The sequence below is a fragment of the Macaca nemestrina genome, chromosome 12 (assembly GCF_043159975.1).
Source record: "Macaca nemestrina isolate mMacNem1 chromosome 12, mMacNem.hap1, whole genome shotgun sequence".
NCBI lineage: Eukaryota > Metazoa > Chordata > Mammalia > Primates > Cercopithecidae > Macaca > Macaca nemestrina.
This window is the reverse complement of record NC_092136.1, coordinates 114,147,679-114,162,002: the sequence shown is the minus strand read 5'-3', so window position 1 is coordinate 114,162,002 and position 14,324 is coordinate 114,147,679. Positions and strand designations below refer to the sequence as shown.

The 14,324-nt window shown below is 50.2% G+C and overlaps 1 protein-coding gene across 2 annotated transcripts in view; it reads right to left on the bottom strand.

Annotated features, from left to right (window-relative positions):
- Window positions 1-2,290: 2,290 nt before the first annotated feature.
- Window positions 2,291-14,324, bottom strand: part of LOC105476473 (zinc finger and BTB domain containing 16) — a 198,016-nt gene continuing 185,982 nt past the window's right edge. For both annotated transcript variants that reach the window (XM_011732450.3, XM_011732451.3), the window contains exons 6-7: window positions 10,576-10,743; window positions 2,291-7,935 (exon numbers count right to left, since the gene is read on the bottom strand). In XM_011732450.3, coding sequence (XP_011730752.1) covers window positions 7,706-7,935; window positions 10,576-10,743 — 398 coding nt within the window. In that variant the 3' untranslated portion in view covers window positions 2,291-7,705. The remainder of the gene's footprint in view (window positions 7,936-10,575; window positions 10,744-14,324) is intronic.

The following is a 14,324-nucleotide window of genomic DNA, read 5'->3' as shown; positions in this document are numbered from 1 at the left end:
GGGAGCTCCTGCGTAAGGTCCCTGGAGAACACCCTACAGCCCCGCAGTGGCATCTTCCCAGCCCCTGCCTCGGTGCCTGTCCCCTCTTCTGACCCCAGCAATGTGCCCTCCTGGCGGCGAGTGTGTTCTGGAGGAGGCTGCCCACAATTGCCAGGGCTGGGGCAGAGTGCAGCGGTGGCCGGGGCTGGCAGGGGGCGGCAGTGGGGCCGCCTGCCCCAGGCAGGGAGGAGAGGGGTTGAGTCAGGCCACGGAGGGAGCATTCTCAGGCTGGTCTGGCCAGGGCCCCTTTCTCTCCATGAGATCATATCTGGGTCAAAGAGCATGTAAAGCTGGCAGAGCCGGCGGTCACACAAAGCCCATTCAGCCCAGCCCCTATTCACTCACCTCCTCTCCCCAGCGCCCGCGCCGCCGCGACCCCAGCACAGCGCCTAAGCCCCAGCTTTGATGTCCAAGAACAGAAAACGGCGATTAAATGTTGTTTTAAAGAGGGAGTGCTCACTGCCCTCCCATCTGTCAAGAGAAAGCTGAGGCCTGAGGGAGAAGAGGGAAGCTGGGGGAGGGGCGAGGAGGCGTGTGTGTGTGTGTGTGTGTGTGTGTGTGTGTGTGTGTGTGTGTCGGGGAGTTGTAGCAGAGTGTAGGGGTGAGGAAATAGGCAGGGGCCCAAGAAAAGCTGGGATCAGGATGGCTTGGGGGAATGGAAGGGAAGCAACAGCTCAAAAAAAACATAGAATTTTGGTTAAGGACTGGTTTCTCACATGAGAAATATGTGGAGAGGGAAAATAAGGTGGGACAGAGAAACAAAAGCAAAAAGAAAGGAGAAAAGACAACAGATGAGGAAGAGAGGTGAGGAGTGGAAAGGAGAAAAAAGACTGGGGAGAGAGGAAAAAGGTGAGGGGCAGGAGGGACGAAGAAAGCAGAGCAGGCGGCAAAGAGGGAGGGGAGAAAGCAAAGACAGAGAAGCAACTTTTAAGGGCTGGAGGCCCCCGGGTTGCACCTGTTCCTCCTCTTCGGACGATTGTCCAGGGGTAAGGGTAGCTCCAGGTGGTTCTCTGCTCAGCAACCCCAGGGTCGGACAGACCCCGGCCTTGGGACCAGGAGAACAGAGCTGAAAGGTAACCCTCCCAGTGCCACCCCTGGCAGGCCGGGCCTTGTTTGGTTCCCCAGGCGGTGGTGGTGGCGCATGGGGTGATGGCTCCCCACAACTCCTGGTGATGCTGGAGGCCAGGCCTGACGCTTGGCATGGGTTTACCACACCGGCGGGACCCAGCACAAGAATCATGGCTGTGTCCCCTAGGTCTTGTGAGGAGAGGGGTTATTTTGGTCAGAGACAGACAGTGAGGACGGCCTCAGGCAGAGGTGCTGAAGCACCATGTCTAGGATTGAGTGACTTTGGTTTTACAGCTACAGATAGAGTGATGCTTCCATCCCCGATAAGAGGAACAGGGAGAGGGCCAGAGAAGAGGGCTTGGCCCAGACACAGGGAGATGAGACAGGGAGGGATCGTACCCATCGAGTGTTGCGGAAATCCTTTATTCTGTCCATGACAATGCAGAGCTTGCACGGCCGCCTCCCACCCATCCCCTCCCCTGCACAAGGCCACCTGCTCCAATCTCCTTTCTTAACGGCTCTTGGCTGCTACAGACGCAGGCAGGGACCTTTGATTGTGTGGAAGCTTCTTGTTGAGAAATTTCTGAAGCTTGCTTAGCTGCTAAGGAGTCAGTTGAAAATGTCTCTCTAAAGACTAAGACGGGAGACTCCTGCTTTGGGAGCTCTGGAATAAAGGACCCTGACCTGGTGTCAGGAGAGGTGGATGGAGTTCTCACTGCTGCTCACCAGCCGTGCAATCCTGAGCAAGTTATCCTAACATAGCAACGGACTCCGACTCAGCTGCTTGCTAGCATGGTAGCCCCAGGGCGGCCAGGGTTTGTCTGTTTCGTCCCCTGCTGTAGTTCCCAGTGCCAACAACAGTAACTGGTACACGGTGGTCTTGGCTGAATAAGTGAACGAGTGTCTACCTAGCACCCTGTACCAAGGATCATATGATAGTCATGTATTTAACAATTTTTTTAAGTAAAAAGTATTAGGAGAATGTTATTCAGTGTGTATGTACCTTGTAAATGTGGCATAAAAGTGACACATAGATAAGGCTAAATATGTGTAATACAGAACTTTCTTTTTCCCAGTCCCCACACAGAAATCTTAATTCCTCTACCGTGTTCCCCACACAAGAAAAGGCAAAAAGAAAAAAAAGACAAAAAAAACCAAGTACTTCAATAAAAAGGTGGGACGCTTCAAGCGAGAGACAACTGAATTAACTTTATTCTCTTCTAACTGCAGATTCAAGGTATACAACTGAACATTGCTATTTTTCTTATGAGACTTATAAATAAAAATACAAAAAATGTTCACTACAAAAAAATCTACTGTTAGTAGGATGTAAAAAATATTCTCTTTGCTATAGAAGGCACAAACTTCACTTAGTGACACATGGAGAGAGAAAAAAACCTGCAGCAGTAAATTCATTTTTTCTTATTTTTTTTTCCTTTTTTTTTTTTAAATCTTGTCAGAAACACTGAAATTACAAAGAAACGCGTCAATCTACACGAAACGAAGGCAGATGCGGAAAGCTGCAACCAGGACTGCACAACTTTGAGTGAAACTGCTTCGGAACTAGAACAGATAAGGAGCGGCAAGCACAACTCGGGGAAGTGGGCTGGGGAGGGGCAGCAGGAGGCAGGAGAGAGGGAGAGAGAATGGAGCCGACAGAAATGAGAGGGGGAGCCAGAGGGAGGAGGGGAGGGCGGGAGGGGCAGACGGAGAGGGCAAGGGTGAGAGGTGGGGAGGAGAGAAAGAGAAAGAGATTGATTTGTACAAAAAAGTAACCAGTAAAATTGAAGAAACAAAATTGGGCAACCTCCTAAAATTAGGCTAAGAGGAGGTGCTGAGGTAGACATTAACTAGAACATCGATGAATTAAAAACACTATTATGTAATACAGAGCAATCCGACTGGCACTTGTGCTGTCACGACATAAGACAAGCCACGAAAACAAACAAATAACAAAACAAAACATAATACCCAAACCAAAAGGCTTAGTTTTGCTTGGTCCAGCAGGGCAGCAGGGCCCTCAGTGCTATAATTTACATACATATATATATATATTTATCTTTATTTATATGGGTCGGATGTCATGGTGCACCACCACGGTTTCTTAACCTTACGAAGATCATGCATAACACTATGTGAACAAATCCTATGATACACACCAGGAGGCTGGTACCCTGTCTGCGAAGTGGGATGCCAAGGGCCCAGGGAGGCCGCAGCTGCTGGCTAACCGGCCTGCAGGGCCTGCACCCCTCTTTCTCCCTGCCTTCTTCCCCCGACCCAACCTCTCTGGTTTGTCCTGCGCCCCTCTCCTGGCCATCTCTGCCTTTTTCCTCTCCCCATCCGTCCCACCACATAGGGTGAGTCTCGCTTTTCGTCCTCCCACTGAAATATCCAGGTAAGTGCCACCATTACAGCCAAGTCGGCAGAGGCTCCAGAAAGGAGGAGGTAAGATGGGAGGGGGAAAGATGACCACAGGATGGGCCTAGGAAAAGTGAATGGACAGAGTCTAATCTTCTGCTTTTCTGTCTCACATCCTGGTGCACCCCCAGTTTTCACCCTAGCTCGGCTTGCCGGGAAACAGGCCCCAAAATTACCCCGACCCTGCCACCCTTCATGGACAGAGTCGAAAGGCTGCCCCACCTCTGCTCACTCCTCTATAAGGAGGTAAGCTCAGCGGCCCTCTTCCGTCCACAGCAGTTGTACCAATAGCATCCAGAAAGGTACCATACACTTGTGAAAAATTGCAGCAGTTTTGTTTCTTTTTTTCTCAACATGGAAAAACTGTTCAGGCACAAAGATTAAACAAGCCCACGCTGCACCCCTTGGATTGTACTGAATCGCTGGGTCCCCCAGCCTCCCTACCCACCCCTGCACCCCAGATCTGCCTTCCCCATATTCATGGCCTCCTCCTCCAAAGCAGCCCAAAGCAGCAATGATATTTACTATTTTATATCAATCTCTTGCTCTATATATATATCTATATATCTATATATTTGTCTATCCTATATATACATAGGATTTTAATGCTTTGAATGAGTGAAGGAGTGAACAGGGAAAGAGCACATGAGTGAGGTGTAAATGTCACCAAACGCATTAAGGGACACACTTGTAGGAGCTGGACACGGGAAAGGGACTATTAGCCAACGTGGCCTTGCCAGGCTGGAGAAGTTTTTCACTGTGCTGGATAAGGCAGTAGCAAGCAGGGTTGCCAGCAGTGCCACAGCTAAAGGCAGCCAGGTGGCCAAAGGAGTCAGACGGCGCCAAGAGGAGGGGAGGACAGATATTCAGATCCCACCAGGGGAGAGACCTCCCTCTACCCTTCTCCTCTCCCCTCAACTCCAGACACATATAAAGCCTCCAGACAGCCTCTTAGCTTGCCCCCAGCCACTAGGCCTTGCAACATTAGAACTGTTCCGTTGTTGTGGGTAGGAAGTTGGAGAAGAGGCATGTTAGACTCTATTCAGGTGTCTTCATGGGGAGAGGAGGGTACAGCAAATTCAGAGGTGTCCCCAAACAGTAGCCCTCAGAAACCACACTCCTCTGAGCTCTCCCCCTACCTCCCTACTGGGGTCTGCAGGGCCCATCGGGTTGGGCGGGGTATCCGGGTGCTGATTTAGTACCATCCAATGCTGCAACACCAGATTACGACAATACTGCATGATTTAACACACAACCACACACACAAAGCACACACGCACACGCACACACATGTACAAAGGGATATTTTGGTGGTGGTGGACTTTTTTTTGTCTTCTGTCTTCCTATTCACATTACAAAAGGAAAGGGCAAGGTTCTGCAGAACTGACGAAGGAACTAACAGATACTACAAAAATATTACAATTTGTAAAGATTAGCTCAACCCTCTCAGCTTTTATGAATGGAGGGGGGAGGGGCCCAGGCTGAGTGGGAAGGGCAAGGGAGTGAGGGGGTAAGCTAGTTCTATGGAATAGTTTGATTTTTTCTCTTCCTTCCCCACCAATGTTGAATGACATCTTGCTGTTAAAAATACTGTTTTCTGGGATTTACAGATCCCCTGAGGGCCAGCCAGTCCCTGCTTCTTCCCAGACCAGAGGAGGAAGCCATAGTGCATACTGATTTCTTACAGACGGCCCCTCCCCCAAATGATTTCACCCTTTTCACATTATAAACATGACAACTGTTCTAGTCACATATTTCAAGTTTAACTTCTTTTCCTTTCCAAAACACTAAGTCGTTATTACAGTTGCAAAATAGCATCCTCCCTACTTCATCATCCCTAATCAACAGTCTAGTGACACCGTCCTCCCAATTCGCATCCTCCCAACACACAATTTTAAGGCCTTCAGATTTGGTGGATGAGATTGAAGGGGAGGGCAGGAGGGCTGGGGCCGAGGGACAGGGAGGTCGTCACAGCAGCACCCATCCCTCCGGCTTCCCTACATTCCTCGTGATCCTTCTCCCCAAAACCGCTTCCCTAAACCACTTTGTAAAACCTAAGATCAAAACGCAGCCACAACTTTCTCGGCGAGAGAAAGGAAAGAAAAAATAACAATAAAAAACTCTTACACATAAAGCATGAGATGAAACGGAGGGTCCGTCCCAAAGCAAACACGAATATTGCAAATGTGCTTTCCAAAATTCAGGAGGGTTGGGGGAGGTTGGGGAAAAGAGGGAGGAAGAGCAGCAGAGTGGGAGGCGGGAAAGGAACAAAAGAACAACTGGACAAACATAAGAGGTAGCTTTTAGAAAAACAACACCCCCGCCCCAACACAACAAAACAAAGGCTGGATCCCGCCCCGCTCCCCAAAGACCAGCCGTGAAAATAGACCAATCCTGGCAATGAGAATGCACACAGAGGTGAGACCACACAGTTGCAAGGATCCAAACACAGGCCCTCAAACCTCAATGGCCCAGCAACTTGTAAGAAAGGTGGGATTCTCTCCAGAGTGTTTTAGGCTGAAAGGATGGTGGCCACAGGTGACTTCGTGCACCGGCGGAGCCGATAGTGACTCCCTAGTGCCCTTTGGGGACCATGGGACCCCAATGCAACATCCCCTCCCCACCTACGTTTTTTGCCCTCCCCGGCCCTCACATTCAGATCCTGAGTATCAGCTCCTCCTGCACAGTTCCTTCCAGCTGGGAGGCTGGTCTCCAGGGGCACGGGGAGGGTCTTGGCCAGCTGAAGTCTATAAAAACAACTGTTAATTTACACAAGAAACAGAAAAGAACACCCTCCCCATTCCTCCAAGCCCCAACCAAAAAAAGAGATACAGAGGTTAAAAAAGCTCATGAGGTCACAAAAAACTGAGGTAATTCAAGTACAATGTGCTAACAGGAGACACAGAAAAGAAGCAAAACATAACACAAGGCCAAAGCGCTTTCAACTCCTCCTCCTCCTGCTGCTCCTCCTCCTCCTTCTGCTCCTCCTTCTCTCCACTGTGGACCGAGGAGCACTGTGAGTCAGGAATTCTGTGTGACTCTCTCTGGACCTGGCTTTTCTTGCTGAGCTCACTACATCTAGGGTCCTCAGTGTGACTCAACAACTTTCTCCCTTGCCCAGCTTCCGTCACCCCACGGGCTGGGTATCCTCTTCCCCAGGTGTAGGGCCCCTCTAGAGAAAGACATCCACAACCTTCCCTTGGAACATCAGCCCTTTCATGGATTCCTTCTCCTGGGACTGAAGTAGGGCCACGTAGGGACTGTGGTTTGTTTGGTAAAATATTAGGTATTTAGTTGTGATGCTTTTCCATTTTGGAAGCAGCGCAGCAGGAATCTTGCTCACAATGGGCCTGGACTAGGGTGGGGTATTGGATTTGTTTTGTATTCTCAGAAAGCTGAGGGAAGGAGGGGCTCTGAAGTCAGAGGCAGCTGTCCCACTAGGGAACTGGAGAAGGATGGAGACACTGCCAGGTCCCTGAGGGGCTGAGACTCCCCTGGGACTTGGAGGACAGGAGTCAAGGGGAGGCTGGGAACAAAGAGCTGGGGGAGGGGCAGGGGTCCAGAGGCTCTCAGAGACCACCAGCGGACACCCAGATGTGGCAAAGCAGAGGAAAGCAGCAGGTGGGCTGAGTGGTGGGAAGAGAAACAGAGCCCTTCCTCTCCCCAGTCGGCCGCCAGCAAACTAGAGCTGCCACTTTGAGCAGCTAGTGACCCAGCCCAGCCCCATCGGCAGGGGAGCACCCTTCTGGCTCCCCTCCTCCCTGCCTTCATCTTCTGGAGGTCTTGCGGGAGCAAGGCCGGCAGAGACTGTGTGGCTCTGATCAGAGGACCTCTCACCTGCTTTCTAGCCTCCGTTTCTGGACACATAAAGGAAGATCTGGGTGAAGGCAGGAGAAAAATGTGCCACCATTTGAGTGAACAAAATACCCCACCCTATCCCAGAAAATCAGGCAAACCTCCAGCCGGGAGAGGAGGGTGGAGGCCCCCAGAGGAGGGGCAGTGGCTTGGCATCCAGGTCATCTGGAGCCCAGAGAGAATCCAAGGCCAAAAAGCTATCAGGTTTCCTTTTCCTTCTCTTTTTTTTTTCTTTTCCTTTTTTATTTTTCATAGTCCTTCCTTCATCTCGATCCAACTCTTCTTTCCTGGCTCCCCGCTCGGCTCCACCGCCACGGGCCTCCCTTCACACGTAGCACAGGTAGAGGTACGTCTTCTCTATCCTCCAGTCGGGCGGGATCTCCTCGGGCTTGTGGCCCTTCATGTGCTTCTGCATGGAGGAGAGGCTGGGGCAGTACTCTGTGCAGATGGTGCACTGGTAGGGCGAGGCGCCGTTGTGCGTTCTCAGGTGCTTGATCATGGCCGAGTAGTCCCGGGAGCGCTGGTGGCACAGCTTACACTCAAAGGGCTTCTCACCTGAGGGCAGAGGGACAGGGCAGGAGAAAGTGAGGACAGACAGAGGGCGGTGAGGGCACCATGTCACCCTCAGGTGTGCCAGGGAAGCTGGGTTCCTCGTGCTGGGCTTGTTCCAACAGAACTTTCTGGGACAATGAAGGCACCACCCAAGACGGCAGCCACCAGTCACACATGGCTATGAACGAGGCTGGTGCGACTGGAGCTCTACAGTTTTCTGATTTTATTTCATTGTAACTAATTTAAATAGCTACATGTAGCTAGTTGACTACTGGATTGCCCAGTTCCTTGTCTTACTATTCTTAACTCTCCTAAGGCCACAGTCTTTTCCCTTTCTAATTAAGAAAATGAGTGTCTAGAAAGAGAAAGGCCCCACGGTCCTCAGGAATGGCTCTTCGAGCCGCAGTTCCATCCAGGGAGCAGGTGGATCGAGACCTTTCAGGGCTACAGATGGTGGGGAGCAGGGGTGGGGGAAAACTGAGGGAACCCAGTCCTTCAAATATGCCGCACCTGGGAACCTCTATCCAGCTAAAGCCTTTTTTTTTTTTGAGATGGTGTCTCACTGTGTTGCCCAGGCTGGAATGCAGTGGTACGATCTCAGCTCACTGCAACCTCTGCCTCCTGGGTTCAAGTGATTCTCCTGCCTCAGCCTCCCAAGTAGCTGGGATCACAGGTGCTGCCACCATGCCTGGCTAATTTTTGTATTTTTAGTAGAGACAGGGTTTCACCATGTTGGCTAGGCTGGGCTTGAACTCCTGACTTCAAGTGATCTGCCTGCCTCGGCCTCCCAAAGTCCTGGGATTATAGGCATGAGCCACCGCACCCGGCCTATCCTGCTAAAACTGCTAAGACTTTGCCCTGGACCCTGCCTCCCTCCTGAGGCTAGAATTGGGGGTGGGGTGGGATGGGAAGGATAAAGAACCTGGGAGTACACAGCCACACCCTAGCCTTCTATACCCCAACTTTCCTTCCATAGAGTCCCCTAGAGCTGAGCAGAGGATGTGAGGGAACCTTGTTTCAATACAATAATTAACTGGCCAGCCATCTCGCTATCAATACTCCTCCGTGCACAGGCCCCAGCAAATAATGAAGTAATGAACAGCCAAAGTGATCTAACCATCGACCAGCTATTTACAATAGTCACTGCCAATACAGTTAATGATCCACCTGCCAGGTCACATCCCCGACAAGGGGCTAAGGAAACCCCAGGGCTCTGGGAAATCCTCTGGGTCACTATAGGTGTCAGCAATGGACACCCAACCCTGTCCTTGGGGGCTCAAACTGGGGCACGAAAACTGAGCTCTGACAACACGTAGCTCTGCTTACTGCTCCTTCTGTCCACCCTTCCCCTCCAAAGGCAATGTACTCTCCTCTAAGCCAGCAGGACCTGCCTGAAGCCACCTCTCCCCCTTCCTCTGGACAGGACAGCTGTCCCCCCCGATCAGAGGGGTTTCTTTGTTTTCCATGTGCCACCACCTCTTACCCTTCTGTAAATCAGCCTTGCCCACAACCAGCAATGTGCTGGTGGTAAATGTTTAACAACTGGCTTTCTAAAAAGCCCGGGTTTGTAGCATCTGCTGATTGCTATGATGTGAATGCTCCTACCAGGGCCAATTTTAAGCAACTAAGGTGATGTCACTGAACTTGAAGTTGTGAAGAAATGTGAAAAATTAGCTTTCACAAGCAAGCTCCAATACTCCACTGCCCCCAACCTCGGACACTGTGGAAGACCCTTCACTTCTTTTGTCTTCTGACCTCGGGAAAAGCAGTGGCCCACATTTCTTTTTCCAATACAAACAATAATGTGGCCGGGCACGGTGGCTCATGCCTGTAATCCCAGCACTTTGGAGGCCGAGACGGGTGAATCACTTGAGGCCAGGAGTTCGAGACCAGACTGACCAACATGGCAAACCCGTCTCTGCTAAAAAAAAAAATACAAAATTAGCCGGGCATGGTGGCACACGCCTGTAATCCCAGGTAATCGGGAGGCTGAGGCAGGAGAATTGCTTGAACCCAGGAGGCAGATATTGCAGTGAGCTGAGATCATGCCACTGCACTCCAGCCTGGGCAACAAGAGCGAAACTCTGTCTAAAAAAAAAAAAAATGTGAAGGCACTCTGAAATGGTAAAACATCATATGCATATAGGGATTATTAAATATATCTGCTCTTCTAATCTCAGAACCAAACACAATCTAACTTTACAATTTCCCAACTTCCATAATAACCTGATTCAATGCATCCTAATTCTTACTGTAACCCTTGAGTAACATGAAATTACCCCTAACCTTCGCTTCCAGCTAACTGGACCAACTTACTCCTAATTTAGGACTCATATACAGACATCATTTTGCATGTCACCTCTGAACTACTGGTATAGCTGCCTGGAGAGCTGGTGGGGGCTCATTGGAAAGTGTGCTGGGATTGATTAGTAATGTCTGCCTTGGCCTTGACTGGTGGCCCTCAGGCCACCTTGACTGGGGTGTGGTGGCCCTCAGGTCATCATACCAGCCCTTAATAGAACCTCTTCTACTCTTTGATTCAGCCTGGGATCATCCTCACTTAGGCTTCTCCAGGAGACCATCTGCTTCCCACCTCCACCCAGGTCCCAGAGCCAGCTCAGACCCCTCCCTGGCCTTCAGTACCTGTGTGCACCCTATAGTGCGTCTCCAGCTGATGCTTGAGGCTGAACTTCTTGCCACAGCCATTGCACTCATAGGGTTTCTCACCCGTGTGGATGCGTTTGTGGCTCTTGAGTGTGCTCTCATCCCGGAAGCAGCTGCCACAGAACTCACACTCGTAGGGGTGGTCGCCTGTGGAGACAAGCGGCTGGATCAGGCATTTGCCTCTCCCTGCCCCCTCCTCAGGGGACAGTAGGGCACATTCAGTGCATGAGAAGGATGAGACGGCCTGTATTCACCACCTCCAAAGACAACTTAGGGATCCACGGCCACACCTCCATTGAATAAACAAGCAATACCTGTGTTCACACATGTCCACACTTTACTGTGGGCCCATGATCATCTGCGGGGCAAGGGCCAGTCCTGGGAAAAGAGAGCCCATTTGGTTCAGGGATGGACAGCAGTCCCCAGAAAGCAAGCCCTCATGTGGATACATGAGACCTCACCATCTTGCTTCTCAGATGACCTCTTCTCCCCTTCCTTTAGGTTAAGAGTGAAAGTCACTCCAGCCTGACTCCTCAACCTTCAAAGAAATCTCTCCAGTTCTGGGAACTTCACATTGTTCCCCAAATACCTTCTACAGTCCCCAATTTCCTTCCTCCACAGTCTCACATAGCTGTTTCCTCTGCTCGACTTCTTCTTTTCTCCCTGGTGAACTCCTAATCATCCTTCAAAGCCCAGCTCATGATACCCCTGTGTGGACGCTTCCCTTTGATTCTCCAGGCAGAATGAATCACACTTTCCTCTGTGTCCCCAAAGAGAAGAAATGCCCAGAATTTTGTTCTTTTATTCGTGTGGTATAATTTTTATCACACTTTCGCATTAAAATGGCCCACATTTCCTGAGCACTCAGATGTGTGATGTGATCGCATAAGGTGATCATGGCAACAACCTTAAAGAAAGATATTATTCTCATTTTATAGTTGAGAAAAAATGAGATGCTTGGAGATGCTTCAACATCATCCCTGAGGTGAAATAGCAAGTGAAGAGCTGAGCTGGGATTCAGGTTTGGGTCTGGCCCTGGAGTCAGGGTACCATATACTTGTCAGCTTGCTGACACTGTGCTGTATCTACTGGCTTGCCCACCCTACCTCCAGCATGGAAGCACCACCAGGATAAGAAGCAAGCCTCACCCATCTTTGTAGTCTCAGTGCATCGCACAGGGAGGATCCCGAACAGACTCAGGAAATGGTGGATCCATGAAGCTTGGAGAGAACTGCCTTTTCTTTTTTGAGGATCCCACTCTGAAATCTCCAGAGCATGAGAGGTTGGGGTGTGGAGAATAACCATCTTGCCTTTCATACCCAAAGTGGGGGACTTGAGGGATGAAAGGTGAGGACTCCAGCTACTTATTTATTACAGGAGTGAAGGCACAGACAATAAAGATAGATTGATCACCCCAGACTTTGTTCATGAATATTTAAATATCGCTGATTCGTCTTGTCACTGTAATTACAATTTCTCTGGGCTGCATCTCCAACAACCACAGTTTATGGTAAAGAATGGCCCACTGTATTTCACTTGTCCCTCTGCAGATGTGCGGGGCTGCCAACCGTGTAATGTCCTCTGCATTTCATACATTTTCTTCAGCTGCTGAAGGTTTAAGTCATCCACAATGACCTACGTTTTTTCATTATCCCCATGTCAAACTGCGCTCGTGCCTGGGCATAAATTGTCCTTCTCGTTATAGACTCGCATGCCTGTGCCTTCACTTCCTTTTTAAAATGATATTTTACTCTCTCCTCTCTCTCCCCTCCTCGGGCCACTAACCAAAGCTCCCCCTCCCAAAGCTAGGCCCCTGTACCCACATAAATTCTCATCTCTTCTGATGGCTCGGAGGGGTTTTTAGTAAGGCTCTGTGGGGAGCAGATGCTGGGATCTGATCAGTGACTTTCTCACGGGTGAAAGATTTGCAAGAAGCACCCATGCCATGTGAGGGGCACTTCCATCAAGTAATCAGATGGAAGAAGCTCAAAGAGTGGCATCGTGCCTTGACACCAGTTCACCCCAATCTATGGGGTGCTGCACTGGCTCAGAGGCTCAGCCAGTGAGTCCCTCAACTGCAGACCTGGGGATGGGCCAAGGCCCGGGGTTCTCAAAATTGCTACCTGCCCATCCTCACTGTCAAGAGCCATGGGACTTCCTGGCCCCTAGTCCCATCAAACTCAAGGGGAGTGGAGGCCTGTGCAAACCCTGGTACTAATTAGTTGTGTGTCTAACACAGTAAGGGCCAGTCTGTGTGCGTGCGCCTGAACCCACTCTCTCTGTGTGTCTGCACTCATAGTCCCGTCTGGTCTGACATCCAACTCCCCCTCCTTACTGAATCGGCAACGATTACGACTTTAATCAAAGATTCAGTATCCTCATTAAGGTATAAATAAATAAATAAAGCCAAGGCCACGTGAGACTTCAGCCGGAGCCGGTAATTAAAACGTACATCGGCAGTCGCCCAGCTGGGGGGAAGGCAGCGGTGGGGGGGTGGGGGGCAGCTGCCTGTGCCTTTCACCTCCAGAGGGGTCCCTAACAATTTAAAAAAAACAAGGGGTTAAGACAGAGGAGTTTGTTTGATCCAATTTTTATGAATTTAATTATGAAGTGGAGCACATGTTAAATGAGTTTAAATAGGAAATCTCCTGAGTCTGCCCAGGGAAAAGAATAAAAAGAATTTAGAAGGAAAAATAACAACAAAAAAAGGAACAGAAAGAAAGAAAAAGAAAAGTCACCAACACACACGTATCCCCATCCCGATTTGGGAGCACGGTGCGCACCTGGCGTGAAATCCTCACCCTGAGAGCTGATTGTGTCAGTGTGGCCATAATGTACACAAAACTGGCTGCAGAACTCAAAATCCAATTTGTGGTATGTTGATTAACTCTGTAGCCTCTTTAATGAGCTTGACATTAAGTGCAGGACAAACGAGACTAATTAGAGCCCCCTCCAGCCTGCCCGGTGCACCTGTGACCCCCCCACTCCCCCCCCAAATCTGTCCTTACTTGATGCTTTCTCTGGCACTGGCCAAGCCCAGTGTCTGTCGTCCTCCCCACCCCAGCCCCATCCTGCTGGCTCTTCAGGCCCCTCCCTCCTGGCCCCTCCCTTCAGCACAGCTGAGAGTTTATTATATGATGAGCCGTGTGAATCAGGGATCCATCAATGCCAAGAGCACGGCTGGACTAACCTACCAAACACAGCTGCTGATGCTAAACACCCGGCCCCAGCAGCAAATGGGCCAAGAACAACGGAATATTAATGAGGCATTGTGTGTGGGGTGTGCACAGCCTGTATATGGCTTGTGTGCACAGTGCCTCACTGGTGTGAAAATTGATGGGTGTTTCTCTGTGTGTGCACAGGCAGCACACATGCTCTGTGTTTCCTAGAATAAGCAAGGGCTTCTCCCTAACTCTGGAAACAGCCCCTCCCTGTGGATCTGAGCCATGACTGACACAAGGGCATGTGACATTTTCATATCTGAGCTCTGAGAAGGTAGCATGGACAGAGCAGGGCATATCCTGGGTGGATTTAGCAGGACTGAGATCATTCAAGTCACATGAAGCCAACTGGTTGGACCCAGTGGCATGCTCCGAAGTGGCTGAAAGGTATCTAGCCATCTTTCATAAGACCAAACGAACCTGGGGACCCGTTGAAGGAGGCGTTCACAGGAAGGTGCATATTCTTGCAGGGGAGACGCTTATGCAGTCGCTGCAGAGAAAGTCCTT